Source organism: Cavia porcellus, unplaced genomic scaffold, assembly GCF_034190915.1.
Source record: "Cavia porcellus strain 051 isolate PalLab524CR breed Dunkin Hartley unplaced genomic scaffold, mCavPor4.1 scaffold_18, whole genome shotgun sequence".
NCBI lineage: Eukaryota > Metazoa > Chordata > Mammalia > Rodentia > Caviidae > Cavia > Cavia porcellus.
Window position 1 is genome coordinate 70263540 of NW_026947501.1, and position 18699 is coordinate 70282238.

At 58.2% G+C, this 18699-nt stretch overlaps 1 protein-coding gene across 1 annotated transcript in view; it reads left to right on the forward strand.

The window, feature by feature from the left end:
• LOC101788838 (SWI/SNF-related matrix-associated actin-dependent regulator of chromatin subfamily E member 1-related-like) overlaps positions 1-17717 on the forward strand; it is a 34749-nt gene extending 17032 nt beyond the window's left edge. Inside the window, exons 3-12 of the mRNA XM_013146537.3 lie at positions 2779-2933; positions 6322-6401; positions 7307-7430; positions 9884-10004; positions 11308-11360; positions 13303-13411; positions 14253-14456; positions 15115-15206; positions 16573-16702; positions 17047-17717. Coding sequence (XP_013001991.2) covers positions 2779-2933; positions 6322-6401; positions 7307-7430; positions 9884-10004; positions 11308-11360; positions 13303-13411; positions 14253-14456; positions 15115-15206; positions 16573-16702; positions 17047-17120 — 1142 coding nt within the window. The 3' untranslated portion in view covers positions 17121-17717. The remainder of the gene's footprint in view (positions 1-2778; positions 2934-6321; positions 6402-7306; positions 7431-9883; positions 10005-11307; positions 11361-13302; positions 13412-14252; positions 14457-15114; positions 15207-16572; positions 16703-17046) is intronic.
• Positions 17718-18699: the final 982 nt, after the last annotated feature.

Below are 18699 nucleotides of genomic sequence, written 5' to 3' on the forward strand. Positions count from 1 at the left end.
GTCAGTCTCAGTGCGAGTGGTGCAGATGCTGGAATTGAGCTGGCGGGGTCTGGCCTTCTGTCCAGAGCGTTCTCTGTGCAGAAACCACTGTGCCACGCGCTGGAGGATGATGGAAATCCTAGAATTTGCTTGAGGCTATAGTGAGAGGGCCAGAGGCCTTGGCCGTTGGTTTGAGATCACAGTTTTCTCCTGTTCCAGGATGGAGTGACAGCAGTTGTCCCTTGCGTTGGTGCTCTACATTATTCATAGCCACTCGGGAGGCTGAGGCAGGAGGATCTGAGTTCCAGGCCCACCAGGACAACTTAGTGTGACCCTGACTCAGAATGTAGAAAGGGCTGGAGATACATCGTGGTGCTAGAGTTCCCCTGGGGCCAGGCCTTGCGATAAGCTAGCCAGTCCTCAGTGACCTCCTCTTAATAGCCCCACCTCACAGAGGAGAAACTGAGGCACGGACAGATGACATAGCTGGCCATAGCTTCAAATCAGGAGATAGGAGTTATAGATGTGGCCACCACACTGTCCAGTGGTCTCTAGGGCCTGGGTCCCTGGGCAGACACCCCCAGTCTGGGGTAGTCTTGGGCGGGTCATCCAGCATCCCTGAGCCTCCTCCTACCCATACTGAAAACAGGAGTGTCAGGCAAGGCAGTTGCTGTAGCTCTGCTTCTGGAGCTTACACTCAGTACTAACCGAGTTCCCTGCCACCCCCTCCCTCCTTGTGCCCACTGGCTCTTCTGTGGCCCCTCTCAGGGGCTTGGTACCTTTCTGCTTATGTCTGGCTGCTGTGTAAAAAGCAAGCCAGGGGCAGTTCCCTGGGGGCGAGGGTCCTGGCTGCACTGGTTGGAGGGGGTTCCGTCTCCTCAAGAGCTGCCAGGGAGATGTCAGTGTGTTACTGCTTCAGGGTCTTGTCAAAGTTCAAGTGACAGAAAGCCACAGACTTGCCCATCAGAAACACCTCTGGAATAGCAGCTAACACTGATGTCCAAAACAAAGGATTGGCAGGACACCCAAGAGTGGCAGTAGGGTCAATGATTTATTTGAAAGAAAAAAGAGGACCCACTCCCAGCTGGCCAGCTCAGGATTGATACCTGACAACCCAGCTCAGGTTTTTGGGGTTTGGTCTGAGGTTGACCCCCACCAGGGAGCGGCTTGACTCAGCCTCTGCCAGGAGGTGTTTTTGACTTTTATGGCCCTTGGCAGAATTGTCACAGCATCCAAAGCCCCCTGGGTCAGATCTGCACAGCCAGTGGCATGGTGGGTAGGGTTGATGTCCTCCAGGGTCTCAGGTGACCCCTGGGCAGCACCAGACACAGCCCGTGTGAGCTAAGTTAGCTAGCCACCTTTCCCATGCTGTGGCCCTGGTGTTCAGCGCCAGGCTAACGTCTGCCTCAGAGGGTGGGTCCAGCCCCAGAACGAGGCTGAGGCTGGAGACTCAGGCCTGCCCTCCTCTTTCCCAGCTGTTTCCGTGGTTACCGGATGCCTCGGCTCTCACCCAGATAGTGCTCCAAGGTGGCTCACCTCCCCTTCTTTCCCAGCCGTTTCCCCAGCTACCTCCTGGCTCAAAGTGCAGGGCCCCCTCTGCCCCTGCCCTGCCATGGGCACGGGGGAAGGCACTGGGCTCTGCAGAAGGATTTTGGATGTTTCCATAGTGATAAGGGTTAAGGTGAAGATTGACTGGCACAAGGTGTGAACAGGATGTGGTCATTGTCCATGCTGATCATCCTCCTTCCAGAGCAGGGCGTGTGGCTTGGAGGAAGCCTGGCTCCCCAGAGCCTCAGGTGCCAGTCTGGGGCACTTGGGCTTGGTGCCTAAGGATGATGCAGCTGAAAAGGAGATGGTGGGGCCCCCACCTGTGGGCCCCAAAGCAGGATCCCTGGGAGGAAGGTGGGGTGACACGGCCCAACCTGAGCAGGAAATGAGCCAGCAGGGACCTTCTGGGTTACAAACCCCCATGCAAACTGGTCCTGCTTCCCTGCAATGTGATATCCCCATTTACACATGTGCATACATGTACAGCTGTGCATGTGCATGTGTGTGTGTGCACACGATAAATCACAGGTAGCTGGTGGGTGAGCCCTACCACCATCCACTTGCCACCTCCCTCCTCCCCTGTGTAGGGTGAGATCATAATCCCTGCCCACTTCCTTCCTGGGCTTGGGGACCAGATCGCAGTCAACTCTTGACATTTCAAGTGACAGGAAGCCTCAGACTGGCCCATGGGAAATGTCTCTGGAATAACAGCTAACGTTTACCGAGTTCCCACTGCCCAGAGCCGAGTCTGTTTTTACTGAATCCCTCGTGTGCCCTGGAATGTAAACGGGGGCCCAGGGCTTACTCTGCGTGCTGATGTCCCCAGGCCTGGCATGGGGCAGGCACTCTGCAAATCCACGTGGCGAGCACAGGCCTTGCGTACCCCCGGAGGGAAGGAGGTCTGCGATGCACCCCGTTGTATCAGAGAGGAATCCAAGGTCGCTAAAGATGTGCTGCTGACTTGTGGGGCTGGGGGTTCAGGGTCTGGAGCCCACACTTTACCTAGGATGCCCTGCCTGGAAGAAGAAGGCTGTGTCAGGTCTGACAGCACCTGTTTGTCCCTTTGCACTTCACAGTCACTCGTGTCCAGATCTGTGGCCATCAGATTTTAGGATTCGCTTGCTATCTCATGTGAGCATCTGAAATACAGGTGCCACCCAGCCCTACACCCACACTAACAGACTCCGAGGTGTTGGGGACCCCATGTCATCCACCTCATGGGGCTGTTCCCTGCTGTCTCACTGCCCGCAGAGCCCCTCTTCCTGCCTCCTGGCAGTGCAGGTGACCTGTTCCGAGGGAGCTCTGTGATCTGGACCCACAGCCGTAACCTGGCCTCTCTGCCCGTGCAGCCAGACACGATGGCCGACCCAGGAGACACAAAGGAGCAGGACACAGAGGAGCCCAAGGCAAGTGTGGCACCTAGGGGCTCGGGCCGTGCTGCATGAGACCAGCGGGCATGAGGTTCACATTTCCTGTGTCTCTTCTGACACTCTCGCCCGGGGAGTCAGTGCTGTCATCCCCGCTCCCACCAGGGATACAGAGGGCACCCAGAGAACGGAAAGGCCCTGGCCCTGGCCCAGGGCTGGGAAGGCAGCTGCTGAGGACGCTGTGAGAGGACTGGAAAGCGGCCAGGAAACAGTCCTGCAGCTGGGAGGGGCCAGGGCCAGGGGGGTCAGGTCCTGGCTCTCAGACAGTTAGCTGCCTTCTCGCGGTGTCTTCTCACAGCATGGAGAGAGAGAAGGGGTCCTGGAAGGCCACAACCCTATGGACAGGGTTAGGGCCCTCCCCTTGTGACGTCATTTAACTCCCGAAGACCGGAGAAGCCGTGCAGTCACTGAGATTAGGGCTGCCTCGTGTGAATTCCAGAAGATGCAGTTCAGCCCAAAGCCGTGTCAGCTTCATTCAGAAATAAATTCACTTGAATCCTAACTCAAGTTAGGGCTGTGATATCTAAAGGCAGAGCCCAGCCATCAGCAGTTCTCCTGATGCCTGGGACGGAGAGGGATGAGTGTCAGCTCATAATATATACCTCCCTGTCCCCACAGAGCCCTGGAACCCCAGCATGTTGGGAAGCTGAGGCAGGAGGGTTGCAGGTTGGATCTCAGCCTGAGGAATTTAGTGATTTAGCAAGACTGTCTCAAAATAAAGAGTGTGTGTGTGTGTGTGTGTGTGTGTGTGTGTGTGTGTGTATTTAGCTCAGTGAATGTCTTGGGTGCCATCTTTAGTACTGCAAAACAGTGAGTGGGGAGGACCATGCACCCTGGACTAGAAATAGCAGCCCTGGACGTTGCTAAGGCACTTGGTGAAATGTGCAGAGACCTTGGGCTGGAGTTTGGGTCCCCGGTGGGTGACATCTGCACTGCACGGACTGCTGCCTTTGAGCCTGACTCTGGTGCCTGCAGAGCCCCATTGTTTGTTTCCTGCCTGCATCCTGCTCCTTCCTGAAGCAGAAGGGAGGCCGCGCTGTGCTGGGCACCTGCTCTGTGCCCGGCCCGTTACAGGAGCCAGCAACTCACCCACTGCTGCCTTTTGCTGTTTCTCGTTTGGGAGCCACAGAGATGAAGGGGCTGACAGTCACCCGTGGCCGGCCTGGGCCGAGCTGTGCCCTCACCTGAGCCCCGCTGCCTTCCCTTCCTTATGAAACAAAGTCCCGTGCATAGAGCCAGGACCCTAAACGCGCCGCTAGCTGAGGGCGGAGAGTCGCAGGTGCCCACTGGTGGAAAATCCCATGGGCACAGAGTTCGCCCCCTTGAATTTTGCCCGTCGGTGGATTTTCTGCTGTGCCACAGGCCCCACGCTTATGAAAACCCATCCTTCCTGCTCAGCAAGCCCTCTGTCACCCTTTCTTTCCCAGCCAATGTGCGGAGTGCGTGGCTGTGCTGCCTACGTGTGACCCTGCTCTGAGCTGAGCCCACGTCTGCTGCCTGGCTGGGCTCGGGGCAGAGGCAGTTTCCTAAAAGCCCGCTGAGACGTTCAGCAAGAATGAGAGCTTCTCGGAAAAAGATCCCTGAGCCTCCTGGGGCTTTTGTGTCAGTCACCGAGGTTTCTGGGGAAACTCAGAAACTCTTGGGAAGGACTTTCTTCGTGAAAAGACTGACACGAGGGCCCGGGATGGCCGTGCAGTGATCAGCCCATTCGTTTCGATGTCTGATGGATGTTAGCAGGCTGTGGGGCGTTAAAATGAAGAGGACAAGGTGACTGCATGATCTGGGTGCCGCTTGTGCCCAGGCTGTGGGTGGAGGCACCAGGTCTAATGGAAGCTGTGATCATGCTGTGGGCTCAGGGCCTGGCCATGCCTGTCAGGGTCTCCATCACATCATCCAAGTGATTTCCTGCAACATGGCATTTGCTTCAAGTGGGGAACAGGAGGGTCAGGTCCAGGATGTGCATGTGTTAAAGCCCCAGGTGACCACACACGTGGAGACTTGTCAGTAGTCACCAGAGGAGATCAGGGCCGGCAGGGGCCGGGGGCTGTCCATGGTGCTGAAGGCCGTTCTGCACTGCCTTCCTCGTCAGCGCTGCTAATCAGCACCATCTTGGCTTTGGAGTGAGTGGCAGTGGCCCTCATGGAGCACTGGTCATGTGCTCAGAGTCTGGTGCCTCCCCAGCCTTATCTCCTTAACACATGTGGTCACCACCTGGCTATGTGCCTCTGGCCGGCCCAAGCTCTGCCCTGCTGCTACCTGAGCCCAGATGCTCCCTGCTGCCCAGACCAGCATGGCCTGGCCGCCTCTGTACTTCCAGCCCTGGCACATCCAGCCTGGCAGTGGCTTGCTCTGCATTTTCAGCCTGGGCAAGGCCAAGGTAGGTGTGGCTGGGCATGAGCCCAGAAACTCAGAGGAAGCTGTCCATGGCGACAGAGAGTGTTAGGCCGCCGTTTGATTACTCTCCACCATTTGGGGCACAGAGGGTACTTGGTTAGGGAAATCTAGGCTGGGCTCTGAGAACAGGGGACTCAGTCTGGCAACCCAGGGCCTGGAGCCCTGCAGTAAGTGATGGGGTGCAGTTCTTTGTGTAGCTCGGGCCTCCTCCATTAGATGGAAGCTGGACCTGTGCTCATTCAGCCTGTGGGCCCGGAGCACGGCAAGGGCCCCTACTGTAGTGAGGCTCCTGTCACCTGCCTGGGCAAGTTGGGGCTGGGACCTGGTGTCCTGCCTGCCCACTGGCCTTCCTGGGAGAGGATTCTGTGTCATGTGACAGCCTGCACTCAGAGAGGGTTTCCCTTCTCTGATCTCAGGACTGTGTGACTAATACCACAGTTCACCCTCATTGTACCGGTGAGGTAGGGATAGCCATGATCCTCTGTGCAAATGGGGAAACTGAGGCACTGAGCTGTTACTAATTTGCAGAATGGCACGGTGCAGGTAAGTGGCAGGGCTGATACATAGACCCTAGGTGAGCATTGCTGAAGCTCAGCTGTCGGCTCCTTGCCCCCTGTGCCCCTGTACCCCTCTGCCAAGGCTGGGTCCTGACCTACTGTGACCCAAATGATTTACCCCGTGATCAGTTTCTTGTCTGTGCATGGTGACCATTGTGCCACTTGGACAGGAAGCAAAGTCCTGACTCCCACACTTGCTGGGTGATGCTGAGCAGCTGTTTCATCTCTGTGCCTCAGTTTCCCCTCTAGGAGGTGCTCACTCTTGCTCTATGTAGAGCAGAGTCCTGCAGAGGACTTCGGTGCAGCCACCACTGTGCAGAGGACCCTGTCACTAAACTCTCATTGTCATAGGTGACAATGAGAGCATGCCAAGTGCTGGTCATGACCTGAGGTCTTTCTCTGTGGCTGTGTTTCAGAAACGGAAAGGAGGGTGGCCAAAAGGCAAGAAGAGGAAGCCCTCCAGGGACCTGTCTGTGCCCCGAGCACCCACGACAGGGTGAGGTGTGGGAAGAGGCTGCTGACCAAAGTGCAGGTCACAGCCAGGGCTCACGGTGTAGCCTGGGCGGAGTTCTCTCACATCCTGTTTCTTTAGGGCTGCTCATCTGGAGGGACACATAGGTGGGCTGATGTTCCAGCTTTGGATCGAGCTGGTGCTGGAACCGGAAGGGCTGGACCCGGGTCACAGATGGAAGGGTGGGGAGCTCGGGGTCAGTGGGTCTGGGCCTGGGTCACTGGTCTCCACTCTGGGGTTGCAGCACAGGTGCCCCATGGCTGTGGCAAGCCGATTGACCTTCAGCAAGGTCCCACCCCCTTCCCAGCACCCCAAGATCTTTGTGCCTTGCCGGTTCCTCATCCTCTGCATCTTGTGCTGCAGCAGTGAGGCTCTGGACAGCTGCTGTCACCGCCCCGAGAGTCCCCTTCCTGCTCTGGAAGCCTGTTTCTCTTTGCCTCAGTGCACACCCAGTTCTGCACTTCCTGGGTTCCTGTGCCACCCAGGGGTGGGCCTTCCGGTCTGAGACTGGTGTGGTCCCCACCTCTCTCTGTCTCCTTGCTCACGAGGGTGGCAGACCCGCACCTGGAGGACTAGGCTGCGAGCAGATGGCATTGTGCCCATGCTACAGAGGAAGAAACTGAGGCTTGTGTGGGCTAAACAACTTGCCCATGGAAGACAACATGGGCTCTGAAACTGTCCCCTGTCATACCAGGCCTCCCTGTCCCCTGCAGCACCCCCTGGGCTCTTGGGCTTTCATCAGGCTCTGGGTGAGGCAGCCGCATGAGTGCCATCCTCCCTAGATCTGACCTCCCTTGTGCTAGACTGAAAACGCAGACAAACTAGACAGTGGACCCAGTGTCCAGACCCGCTGACCCCTCCCAGTGGCTGTATCTTTCTTTCCTGCGCAGGTACGTGATTTTCCTAAATGAGCAGAGAAGCCAGCTGCAGGCCGAACACCCTGACCTGCCTTTCACGGAAATAACGAAACTGCTGGCCACCCAGTGGGCACAGCTGCCTCAGGAGAGGAAGCAAGTGAGTCCTTTTCTCCCCAGTGTGCAGAGGGTCCCTGTCTGCAAAGGCCTGGCTGCTGCAGCCTCAAGCGGGGCCTGTGGCTTCCAGTCCCTGTGTCCACCCTGAGGGCGGGGGTCTCTCCAGACTGCAGGTGCCAGGTGCCCCTCTCCTACCCCTCTGAGCACTGACTGGTTCCTCTTGCTTTTTACTTTTTATTTTTTAAGTATCGGGAACTGAACCCAGGGCCTCCACATTGAGCTGCATCTCCAGCCCCATTGTTGAGTCGGTGTCTCACTGAGTCCTGAGTGTCAGGTTGGCTGTACTTTCGATCCTCCTGCCCCAGCTTCTCTCAGTGCTGGGATTACAGGTGCGCCCCACACACCCAGCTCCCATGGCTTTTGTAGCCTCCCAACAGCCTGAGGCATCCCTGGAATGTAGTGAGTTGTCTGATCCATGCAGGAGTTCCGGGACAGAGCAAAGGGGACTCGCTCTCCCCCCCCCCCCCCCCCGCAAGGCTTGGTACAGTTTTGTTCACTTGGAGTCACTTGTTCAGTTTTGTTCGAATATTCGTGGGTGCTTGGTGTGTGCCTGCTAGCCGCTGGGGACACAGCTGGGAGTGAGGAGATGCAGTGCGGTGTCCTGAGTGACACAGGGCCAGGAGACAGAGCCCCGTGCATAGAGCATGAGCGTGAGTGTGAGCAAGGGTGAGCAGTCAGAGGCCACCTGGTGTCCCCGCCCCGCCCGGAAGTGTGTGCTGGGGCCATGGGAAGCAAATGTCAACTTGGGGGATGCAAAGCCCTTTAGCACCACTGTCACTTCTGCCGCCCCTCCCTTCTGGCAATCCCCCTTCAGATCAAGCCCTGCCTGGCCCAGTGTCACCTCCTCCTGGAAGCCTTCCAGGACTCTTTACAAAGATATCGGATCCCAAAGTCTGCGCCTTCCCCCATCCCGCTCCCTCCCTCAGCCGCATTCCTAGGCGTCACCCACAGGGCCCTGATATGGGCTCCTTTTATCTCCTCAGTTACCGCTTGTGTTGGGCATAAACTCACGGTTTGCCTTCCTGCTGCAAAAACGCTCATTGTGGGTGAGGGGTCAGGCACACAGAGTTACATATACACACGCTCAGGGTCACGTGTGCACATTGACAACATGGGTCACCTGAGCACACACTAAATATGAAACACGTCAAGCCTGGCTGCTGTGGTCAGCGCCAGGTGGGGACGGTTCGTCTTGCTGTCTCTGTGACTTGAGCCCCTAGCATTTCCAGACCACTGGCAGGGACAGATGACAGCTGGCTTTGACCTCGGAGCACAGGGAGCTGTCACTTAGTGAGGCCCAGAGCCTCCCATGGGAGATGCAGGGTCTCTGGCTGCTGCCACAGTTTCAGAAGCCCCTGTTCCCAGCCTGGGGGCTCTGCCTGACACCACCATTGGCTGTCCACTCGGCTGGCGCCAGTCCCTATAGGAGTGGGACAAGGGCCCAAGGGAAGAGGCAGCCTAGGAAGTGTCCACAGCCCAGGTTTCCAGGACCATTTACATCAGAATATCCGGTGCATAAAATATTGTTATGCATCTCATGTGGCCGACAAGCATTCTCAGGGAGGACCTTGGCTGTCCCTAGCTGTCCCTCAGTCTACTGACCACTACCCACTAGTGTCCCAGACGCCAGCCTGGGCCTCCTCTACAACTGGGAAGCAGCCACAGCCCTCCTTTCAGCCCCAGTCCCTGGGTGACACATGCAATCCAGGGCAGGGGACCAGGAACTGTGGTCTGCCAGGGGCTGGAGACATCACAGAGGCCTCTCAGGATATGGCTATTCTGTGGCAGGTGTGGAGGGATGAGTGGGATTTGACCAGGGGAGGCGGAGGAGGAGGCTGGGACAGCTCGGGGAGTGTCCTCAGACTTGGGGCTCGGTCTGATTCATCTCAGTATCACGGGGCCCGCCCCAGGCCCTGCATGGAGTAAAGAGCTCCAGTGTGCACGAGTGACAATCCTGTGGAAGTCCAGTGTCCTTAGCCAGCGTGGTGGCACTAACCCCAGCACTCTGGGAGGCTGAGGCTGGAGGGGTCCAGATTTGAACCCAGCCTGTGTGACATAGGGAGAAGCTAAATAAAGTCGGCTAAACAAAAAGCGCTGAGGGTGTAGTGAGTGTGAAGGCCCTGGGTTCAACTCTCAGTACCAGAAAAACACTAATTTAAAACCAGTCTAGTATCCTCAGAGGAAAAACTGGCAGTACCGCCTTCCCTGAGGCCCTCCAGCCTGGCCCAGCAGAATGGAAGGGAAAGTTTCTGATTTCTGAGTTCTTGAAACAAGGAAAAAACTTGTTGGAAGGTGATGCGACTCTCGTCCCTGGGGGTGTGCAAGTGGAAGCTGAGCACTGCTTCTTGAAACATCCTAAAGAGCGCCTGGCGGGTTGGGTGGGAGCACCAGGCCCCAGCTCAAGCGGGTCTCAGAATTTCTGTCCACTTCTTCCAGAGGTACATTTACCAAGCTGATGAGGATAAACAGCGCTACATCCGCGAGCTGCAGGCCTACCAGAGCTCCGAGGCCTACCGGGCCTTCCTGCGGAGGCGGGCGGCCCACGAGGCTCTTTGCGGTGAGTGGGGCGGGTCTCGGCCTCCCTGTGAGCAGCCACTCAATGTCCACTGGAGTCCGGCCTTTGAAAACCCGCCTTCCTGCTGCCCAAGAGGAACACTGCTCCTCCCCAGGGTTCAGCCCACCCTGAACCTGAGAGGGGAGGCGTCTGGCTCCCTCCAGCGGCCAGGGCCGGAAACAGCCCTCGCCAGGGGCCTTGGCCACTCAGGAAGCGGGCAGCTGTTCCTCCACCATGCACGCAGCCGTGGGGCCCCTTAACAGGCAGGCTCCAATCCGCTGCTCAGGGCCGGGTCCAGGGATCTGCGTCTCTCACATACTCTGGGCAGCTGCCACCGCAGATGCAGCTACCTGGACCACGCTGGTGGCGCCCAGCCCTGTGCCCGTGCAGCACTCACCAGCCTGCAGGCTGGCAGCACCCTGCCTCAGCCCCAGATGCTGTGTAAGCAAAGGAGCGTGGCTGGGGGCCAATAGTTTCATTAATAAAAACAATGCAAGGGCCAGGTTGGTCAGAGGCGGCAACATCCTGGTCCATTGTACCTTGTGGGTTTCCACTCGGCATCATCTGGAAACCGGTCCAGCAAATGGGTCAGCCATAGCTGAGGCCCCCGTACCTGGTCTCCATTCATCTGTCACTGTCATAGTTGTAAGGTTGGGTCCCAGAAGGACCTGAGCCCTCTCACCTCCTCTGCGGTGGCCAGGGGGTGGACCCTCTGCCCAGGCCTGCACCTTGATGTGCCTGGCCTGGGAGCTGAGTGCCCTCATCCTGCTTAGTTCTTCATTTGCAGCGAGGCCCCGTGGCCCCTCCTTGCTCTGTGTGTAGACTGTGATCTTGTCCCATTAGGAGCAGGGATGTAACTCAGCAGCATGAGGACCTACCCGGCAAGCACCAGGTCATGAGTTCGATTCCTGGTTCCAAAAATAAAACTGACATGTCACGAGGAAAGGCCACTCCAAGGAACACTGCCTGGCCTTAAACAATTAAAATGCGTCACTGCCTCATTTAAGATATGGTAACTTTTTTCACATTTCCTATGTAAACACATAATCATGATCATCAGAATAGACTTAAAAAGCCATAAAATAGAACACAGTGTCCCCCAAAGTCTGCTGCCCAGATAAATGACCTGGTTCCTGCCTCCTCCACACACCACAGCCGGCCAGGCATTAGATGTGGTTTGTGGGGTGTTCACCAGGTCTGGAGCCGAGCAGGCAGCCAAGACCCCTGAGGGAACAGCTGTGGCCAGAGGGTGCTGCCAGGCAATCTCTGGTCTCACCCATGACCTTTGTGTCTCCCCCATGCCCAGGGACCCCAGGAGACGCAGTAGAGAGCGAGCAGCTGGACTTCTCAGCCATCGACGTGAGTGTCTGGGGCAGGCAATCACGGTAGGCTGGAAGGTATCCCGTCCCCATCCCCGGCTTGGCCACGGGGTCCTCTTTGAGGGGGTAATAAAGTTAAGGCTCTTGGGCTGGGCCTTCCCACTGCCATCAGTGTCAGGCAGACTGGACACAGAGAGGAAGCCCAGGTGACCCCAGAGACCATCAGAATGGCGTCTCCAGAGAGACTGGTCTCTGCCCCGACCCCCAGGGAGAGGGCCCCACACCTGCACCCCAGCCCAGTCACACCGATCTGGGGCTCCAGCCTCCAGAACTGAGGGCGAATACACTGCTGTCGCTTGGGGTCGCAAGTGGGTGGAGGTGGGTTGCAGCAGTGCCAGGCCGGGACACACACAGCACAGGACCTGCGCTGGCCAGGGCACAGCCCAGCTGCTGGGCTCACCAGGCTTTCTTGCCAGAGGGCAGCGATCCTGAGCCGGCGTCAGTGAAGAGTCCATAGAAGCTGGCCTTGGGGAGCACACCCCAGCTTTCTGGGAGGCTGAGGCAGGAGGACCACACAAGTTTGAGCCCAGCCTGGGCAGCATAGACTTAGTGAGACTCTGTCTGAAACCAAAAAAAGAAAAGGGCTTCAGATATACCAAAAGAATACCCTCTGAGCCCTTCTCTACCCATCCCGCATGGCTGCAGGCCTGGAGGCCCTCGGTGTCCCGCGGGGCGCTGTCCTCCTGTCCTCCCTGGGGAGAATGCATGGTACGGTGGCGCCCCCTCGTGGTGGATGGAGGTATCAGACAGAGAAGGCAGCGGCCGCTGATTCCTCCCCATGCTGTACCTGGTCTGTGGCTGGGAGCTACATCATAGTTGTAACACTGGGCAGCAGAAGGACCCCCGGAGAAGCGGCGTTGAGGTGCTGCGTATGCTCTGCAGCGGTCGGATCTGGAATAGCCCCCAAGCCCCTGTGTGTGCACAGAGGGCCCCTGTGGCGTCCTCCATGCAGGGTCTTTTGTGGCCTCTTGTCATCGGGTATAATAACCACGAAGTCCCTTCTTTCCTGATTTCCCATTTCTTGTACTTATGTTTGGTGACTGCTTTACAAAAGTGGCTCCGTCTTCATTCTAGCAACTTTCACAACTGGTTTGCAGATGTAGACAGTTACAGATGCTTTTTAACCAACGAGGTCTCATTTAAAAATAATACTTGTGGGGCTGGGGATTTAGCTCAGCGGCATAAACACCAGCCTTGTAAGCAGGCAGTTGTGAGTTCGATCCTCGGTACCGATAAAAAGGAAAAAAGACAAAAAAAAAAATAATACTTGTTCATCATTTAAAATGCAAAGAAGCCAGGCATGCTCACACCTGTGATCCCAGCCCCTGGGAGGCTGAGGCAGGATAATCACCATGAGTTTGAGAACAGCCTGGGCTACATAGTGAGTTCAAGGCCAGCCTGAACTACACAGCAAGACCTAGTCTCAAAAAAAGAAGAAAAAGCAAAGAATCTGCTGCAGGTCATGGTGGTAAACACTTGTGATTTCAGGCCCTGGGCAGCTGAGGCAGGAGGATCATTAAGTTTGGGGCCAGCCTGGGAAATATAGTGAGAACCTTTCTAAGAAAAATATGTAAACAATTCAGCAAGAGGTGGGTCCTCTCCCAGGCAGGCCTGCACCCCAGCCCACGGGTCCAGCCCCACACCCAGGGACATCTGCTGTAAGCAAAACGCACCCAGAAATACTCTGTGTGTCCACACGCAACTAGGGTTGGTGCCCAGAGGACACGTTCTGGTCGCAGAGGTCGCTGTGGTTTAGGATGGAGGTGAGCTCTCCTGCCGCAAGCCTGCCAGTCTCCCCCACACACACACCATGAGGGGACTGCAGTTCTCGGGTGTGCCCAGAAGGCCTCACATGGGGCTGGCTGTGCTCTGGGGTTCGCGCCCCAGCTCTCCTGCTCACCAGCACCCCTTCCCACCCCCAGGGCACGGGAGACGGGGACCTGCACTGCCGCACCTGCCACCAGTGCTTCAGCTCCCGGCACAACAAGAGGGAGCACCTGCTCGGCCGGCAGCACCTGCACAACCTCACAGGTGACTGCGTCCTGCTGGGGACCCCAGCGTCGCCACTGCACTGCTCCCCAGCCTGGCCCCTTCTGTCTCCGCACAGTCTCAGGACTCGGCCCAGGGCCCGTGGGCCTCACTCAACATTGGGGGCCCCCGGTCGATAGCTCCATTTAGGTTTCTCTTCCTATTGACACGGAACGGGCGTAGCTGTTTCTGGGCGCAGTGCACACCGCATAGATGCACGGGCGGAGCCCCCTCAGCTGCGGGTCGACCCCACCGCTGCCTCCTTAAGCAGTGCTGTTTCCCGGGGAACAGAACCTGGGGAACCCCCTCCTCCAGCACTTTGGGGCGCACCATCTGTGGTTATTAACCACGCCTGCTGTGCGTTCACCACTGCCTGCCCCTCCTGTCTGCTGGGACTTTGCCTCACTGACCTCGCTCCCTCCCCATCCTCCGGGCCCAGGAACCAGTCCCCGCTCTGCACTCTCTCCATGCACAGACATGGCCTTGGCTCAACTGCCACCAGCCCAGGAAGCCATCCCTGGTGACCACGCAGCCCCTGCCCTTTGCTTCCCTCCTCCCTCTCCTCCTCTTCACCTCTCCACAGGCTTCTAATGCCTCTTGGCAGCTCACTCCTATTGCTGGCTCTCAGCGCCCAGTTCTAGACGGGATGCTATTGCCTGATTAATTCATTGTAGAGAGAAGTCCCCCCTGCTGCTTCGGTCCCCAGGCCTTGGTGCCTGGCTTGCCCATCCTCTGCCCGCCACTGGAGACCCACAGTGGAGCCAACAGAGGCTGGCTTGACACTTGCTGCCCATTCCGTGCCCTCGGAGGGCTGTGCTCTGCCATAAAGCCCTTTGCTCTTCAGGGGAATTCGAGAAGGACTCGGCCGAGTACCTGAGACACCTGGAACCTCCAGAGGAAGAGGAAAGCCAGGATTTGCACCCAGCTGAGTCAGAGGAGGAAGCCGAGGGTGCCAGTGTGCTTGGGCTTGGGGCTCTGGCTCCAGGGAAGAGCTTTGCCTCCCTCGACCTGCGCTTCTGGCAAGAATTTATCTGGAAACTGCTGAACAGTGAGTGGCAGGGTCCCCGCTCCCGGCCCATTTGGAGCTCAGGGTTTCAGGGTCCAGGTGGGAGCCCTACTTCAGGAGGAGCAAGGGAGAAAGAATGGGAAATGACTCTAGGCACAGGCGAGCTGGGGCCAGGGAGCCAGGCAGGGCTGGCGTGCAGGTGACACCGCCCTTCGGGGGAAGGAGCTGCGGGTGCACAGTGGCACCCGCCACTTAGAGGGGGCAGAGCAGCTGGAGCTCATTCTCTCTCACACAGCTGGCGGAGGTGTAGGGCCAGGCTGCCGGCTTCAAGCCTGTGCTCCTCCCAGCCCCCAGCCGGCGCTGTGTAGATGCGGGATCCCGCACTCACTCACATGAATGGTGCCAGGGTCTGTGGTTCTTTATTCTGCTGTGTGCCGGCCCCATTTCCCCACGCACCCACATCTCCTTGTGTTCCCAGAAGAAAGAACGAATACCCCTGAGTGGCTATTCGTGGGTGCCATGGGCTCGGCCCTGGCCTGAGTGAGGGAGGCACTGGTCGCACCTTGCACCACCCTCTGAAGATACCAAAAGTACAGCACAAAAAGCCAAGGAACTGGCCCAAGGACTGGCCCGGGCTGTACAGCAGGGAGTGGGAGGCTTGGCTGAGAGGGGCTGACACCTCTCTCGCCTTTGGTCTCAGTGAAGGAATTCGAGCTGGGGGAGCTGCGCAGCACCCTGGAAAGAGCCCAGGCGGAGCAGGAGGCCCTTCAGAGGCAGCTGGCAGAGTTTCAGGTGCGAACTGGGGCGGAGCGGGCGAGGGGGCGCGCCTGCTGCCACGGGTGCTCAGAGAACTGAGGGTGCAGAGCAGTGGTCCCTAAAAGTGACGCTTGGGGCTCCGCCATGCAAGGCCCTGGCTTTGCCTTTGGCACCCAAAACACCCAAATGAAAAGTGTTGCAAATCCTGGTGCCCGTCGCCTGCCCCCATGTGTGCCTTATGTGTCCTTCGGAAAGGAAGTCAGCCGGGCGAGGGACGTGTGCCTGTCATCCCAGCACCCAGGAGACAGGCAGGAGGACTGCCGTGAGTTCCAGGCCAGCCTGGGCTGCACAGCGAGACACAAAACAAAACAGTGCACGTCTGATCCCTCCACGTCTCCACTGCTCAGAGATACACCTGAGCTGGCCACGTGACCACACATGATGCCACCTGGCATTCTGCCCGCTGGCGGCAGCTCCCACCACGACAGTCCCACTGCCCCTTGGAGGTGCCTGCGACCATCTGTGCCTCCACTGCTGGCTGTGCCTTTTGTAACTGTGGCTGCAGGCACCTGTCTTCCCCACTGCCTGTCACCCAATAGTGGCCTCAGAGTGGCCCCAGAAGCCAGAGTAGCCATGGATGAGCAGGCTCGCATGAGTACTCAGCACAGTACCTGACAAGTACCCAGCACCCAGCACTCCTCTGGAGCATGACCTGGTCACATTCCCCTAATAGCCCCTTCATCGAAGACCTCTGTGTGCTCCAGACTCCGTGGGAAGCCTTTTCCCAGAGTATGGTTCACTCTTTCCCCTGCGCTTGTTAAAGAAAGCAGAGGAGCACTGCCTGAATGTTAAGCCAAAAAGCAGACCCTGTTCCCCACGTCCCTCAGGGTCTGTCACCCTCTTAGCACGATGCTCCACCTGGCTGAGCCCCCAGAGGCAACTCTGTCACCCCCAGGATGACGGGGTGGGGGGCAGAGGTGGTGTGCGGGGAGGGCCCAGCAGGTGCCGGTTCTCGAGAGCCCAGCCTATAGGCTGTGATCATCCCAGGGCGGCCCCGAGATTAGGGTCCCCCATGTCTGCCTTTGAGGCTCTGCAAGTGGAGCTGAAGTCAGGTGGCTCCTGAGCCCCTGAGCCTTCCTCCAGCCCGCACTGGCTGCCTCCTCGAGGCCTCTGTTGCTGACCCACTTACTGTCTGTCTGTCTGTCTGTCTACTCACCTAACCACCGAGCTGTCCTGTGCTGCTCCGTCACTTCTGCAGTTCCTCATTCAGAGTTTACTCCCTGCTTGTGTCTCGGGTACTGACCCCCTGTCTGCTTGCCTCCCCTGTCACGTTTGGATCCTCCTGTCCACCTGTCCGCCCATCTGCCCATTGTCTGCCTGTGCCCTGGCCCCACGCACGCAGAGCCAGCAGCAGAGACTGGAGGTGGAGCTGGCCGGGCTGCGGACGTGCGGGCTGGTGCTGCAGAAGGAGCTGGAGAACCTTAACTTGCTGCTGCTGCTGTCCTGCTTCGGCCTGCAGGCGGCGGATACAGGTGAGCCGGACATGCGGGCACTGACCACCTCCTGCTTGCCCTCCTCTTCCCTGTGGTTCAGGAAGCCCTGGCCGAGACTCCTATCTGTCCAGTCTCTGGCCCACATATGTGGCCATTCTTTCTTTCTTTCATTCAACAAACATCCCACGTGGCCCATGCATCCCAGCTCACACTGGCTGCTAGGGATGCGGTAACAGCACTGATAGGTCCTCCCCAGTGCAGTGACCATGGGTGTCAGCCCAAAGCTGGGCACCAGGCTGGGGCTGCAGAGATGAGGACCCCTGGCATGGAAAATGTCAGGGTGCTGTGGTCTCTTTTCTGAGACCCAGCTCTGTGTCCTGCAGTGGTGACCCTGGGCACTCTGGGGACAGGTGGGATGCCAGGAGGGGCTGGCTGTCACCCAGGTGTGCTTTTGTGAGTGTCCTTCTGGTGCTGGAGCCGGACTGGGCCTGTGCAATGTGGAAGAAGCGGCCCTCTGGACGCCTTCAGTGATGTCCAACAAGCACCCTGGCTCCCGTTCCTTCTCGACTCCAATCACTTACTTCCTGTGCCCTCGAGGCCCCACCCGCTTCAGTTCGTGCATCTCTGAGCAACTCCCACCTGCATGCCCTGGACTGGGCCTTGTGAGCTCACAGAGCTCAAAGGGGTGGCACCCGGGTCACTCAGGGGTGCAGGGTGACACTCTCCTGCCACCTTCGCTTTGGGCCCGAGGGGTGTGGGGAGGGCTCATCCTTCCAAACGCAGTCACAGCAGGGCTCTGAGCTCTGTCCCAGCTGCAGAGCATGACAGCTTTGCACCACTGGGGACAGGAGCAGGGACTAATGAGCAGGGTCCTTTGTGCATGGTCCTGTGCTGTTTTGCTCCCCTCCTGACTCTGCAGCATGAAGCCCAGTCCCAGGGCAGCACCCATGGGACCCCAGGATGTGCCCCAGGCACCCCGGTGGGAGAGGGCAGAAGGTCTCAGGGCCTCAGAGGGACAGTCAGGCAGAGAGGAATAAACTATATGTGAGCAGCAGCCTTCGCCTGTGTCCTGTGTCTGTCCGAGGAAGGAGACCAAGTCCACAGAGTGACCCACGACCTGGGTGGAGTGCTGTCTGTCTCCAGTGGTCTCCCTCAGTAGGCACTTGGGCTGAGCAGCCGCGGGGAACCAGGAACACCTCTGGCTGTGGCTTCTGGGGCTGTGAATTTGACCCACCCCTCCTCTTACAATCCAGCTCAGGGACTTGGGGACACTTTGGTTTTCTCCATTGGATTCTAAGACAGTCCCCCATTCTCATTGGCTCCTAACATGTTCCAGTGGGGTCCTCTGGAAGCCAACCCTGAAAGCAGGATTTGCAGGCAAGTGGGTTCTTTTGGAGGCAACTCCAGGAAGGAAGATCCAGAAGGAGGACAACCACACAGGGTGGGTCATCCAGGCTAGAGCTGGCCCTGGGAGGAGCCGGCACCAGTGTGGGGCCTCCACTGTCAAGGTGCTGGGGCATTTACTGCCCTGCCCCCACAGTCTCTATTGGAGAAGGGGGATGAGGGCTCCCTCTTTCTACTTCCAACCTGCAGGCTTCGGGCAAAGTGGGCTCAGGCCAGGAAAGCCCTGGGCCAGGCAGATGCAGCAGGTGTGCACAGGGTGGGTGAGGGCTGGCCGGGGTGTCCAGGGGTGAGCACAAGCGCCTTCTGTTGAAAGGATGCCATCACAAATGAGCGTGCAACTGTGAAACAGGATGAGGGTCGGGTGGCTCCTGCACAGCACAGCGGTGTGGGCAGCAGGGACTGCAGCAGAGGCCTGGTCAGAGCACAGAGCCACATAAGGAAAGCCCAGCAGTGAGCAGTGCAGGCTAGGAGGAGCCAGGCACTCCTGCCTTCAACATAGCTCCCCTGGTGTATGGTGTTCTTATGCCCAGCCCCCAGCATGGCTGCCCGACCTCCAGCACCACTTCTGTGCTTCAGGCAGCGTGGAGGCAAAGGGGACAGAAAAATGCAAGTGCCCCACCACCCCGCCTCCT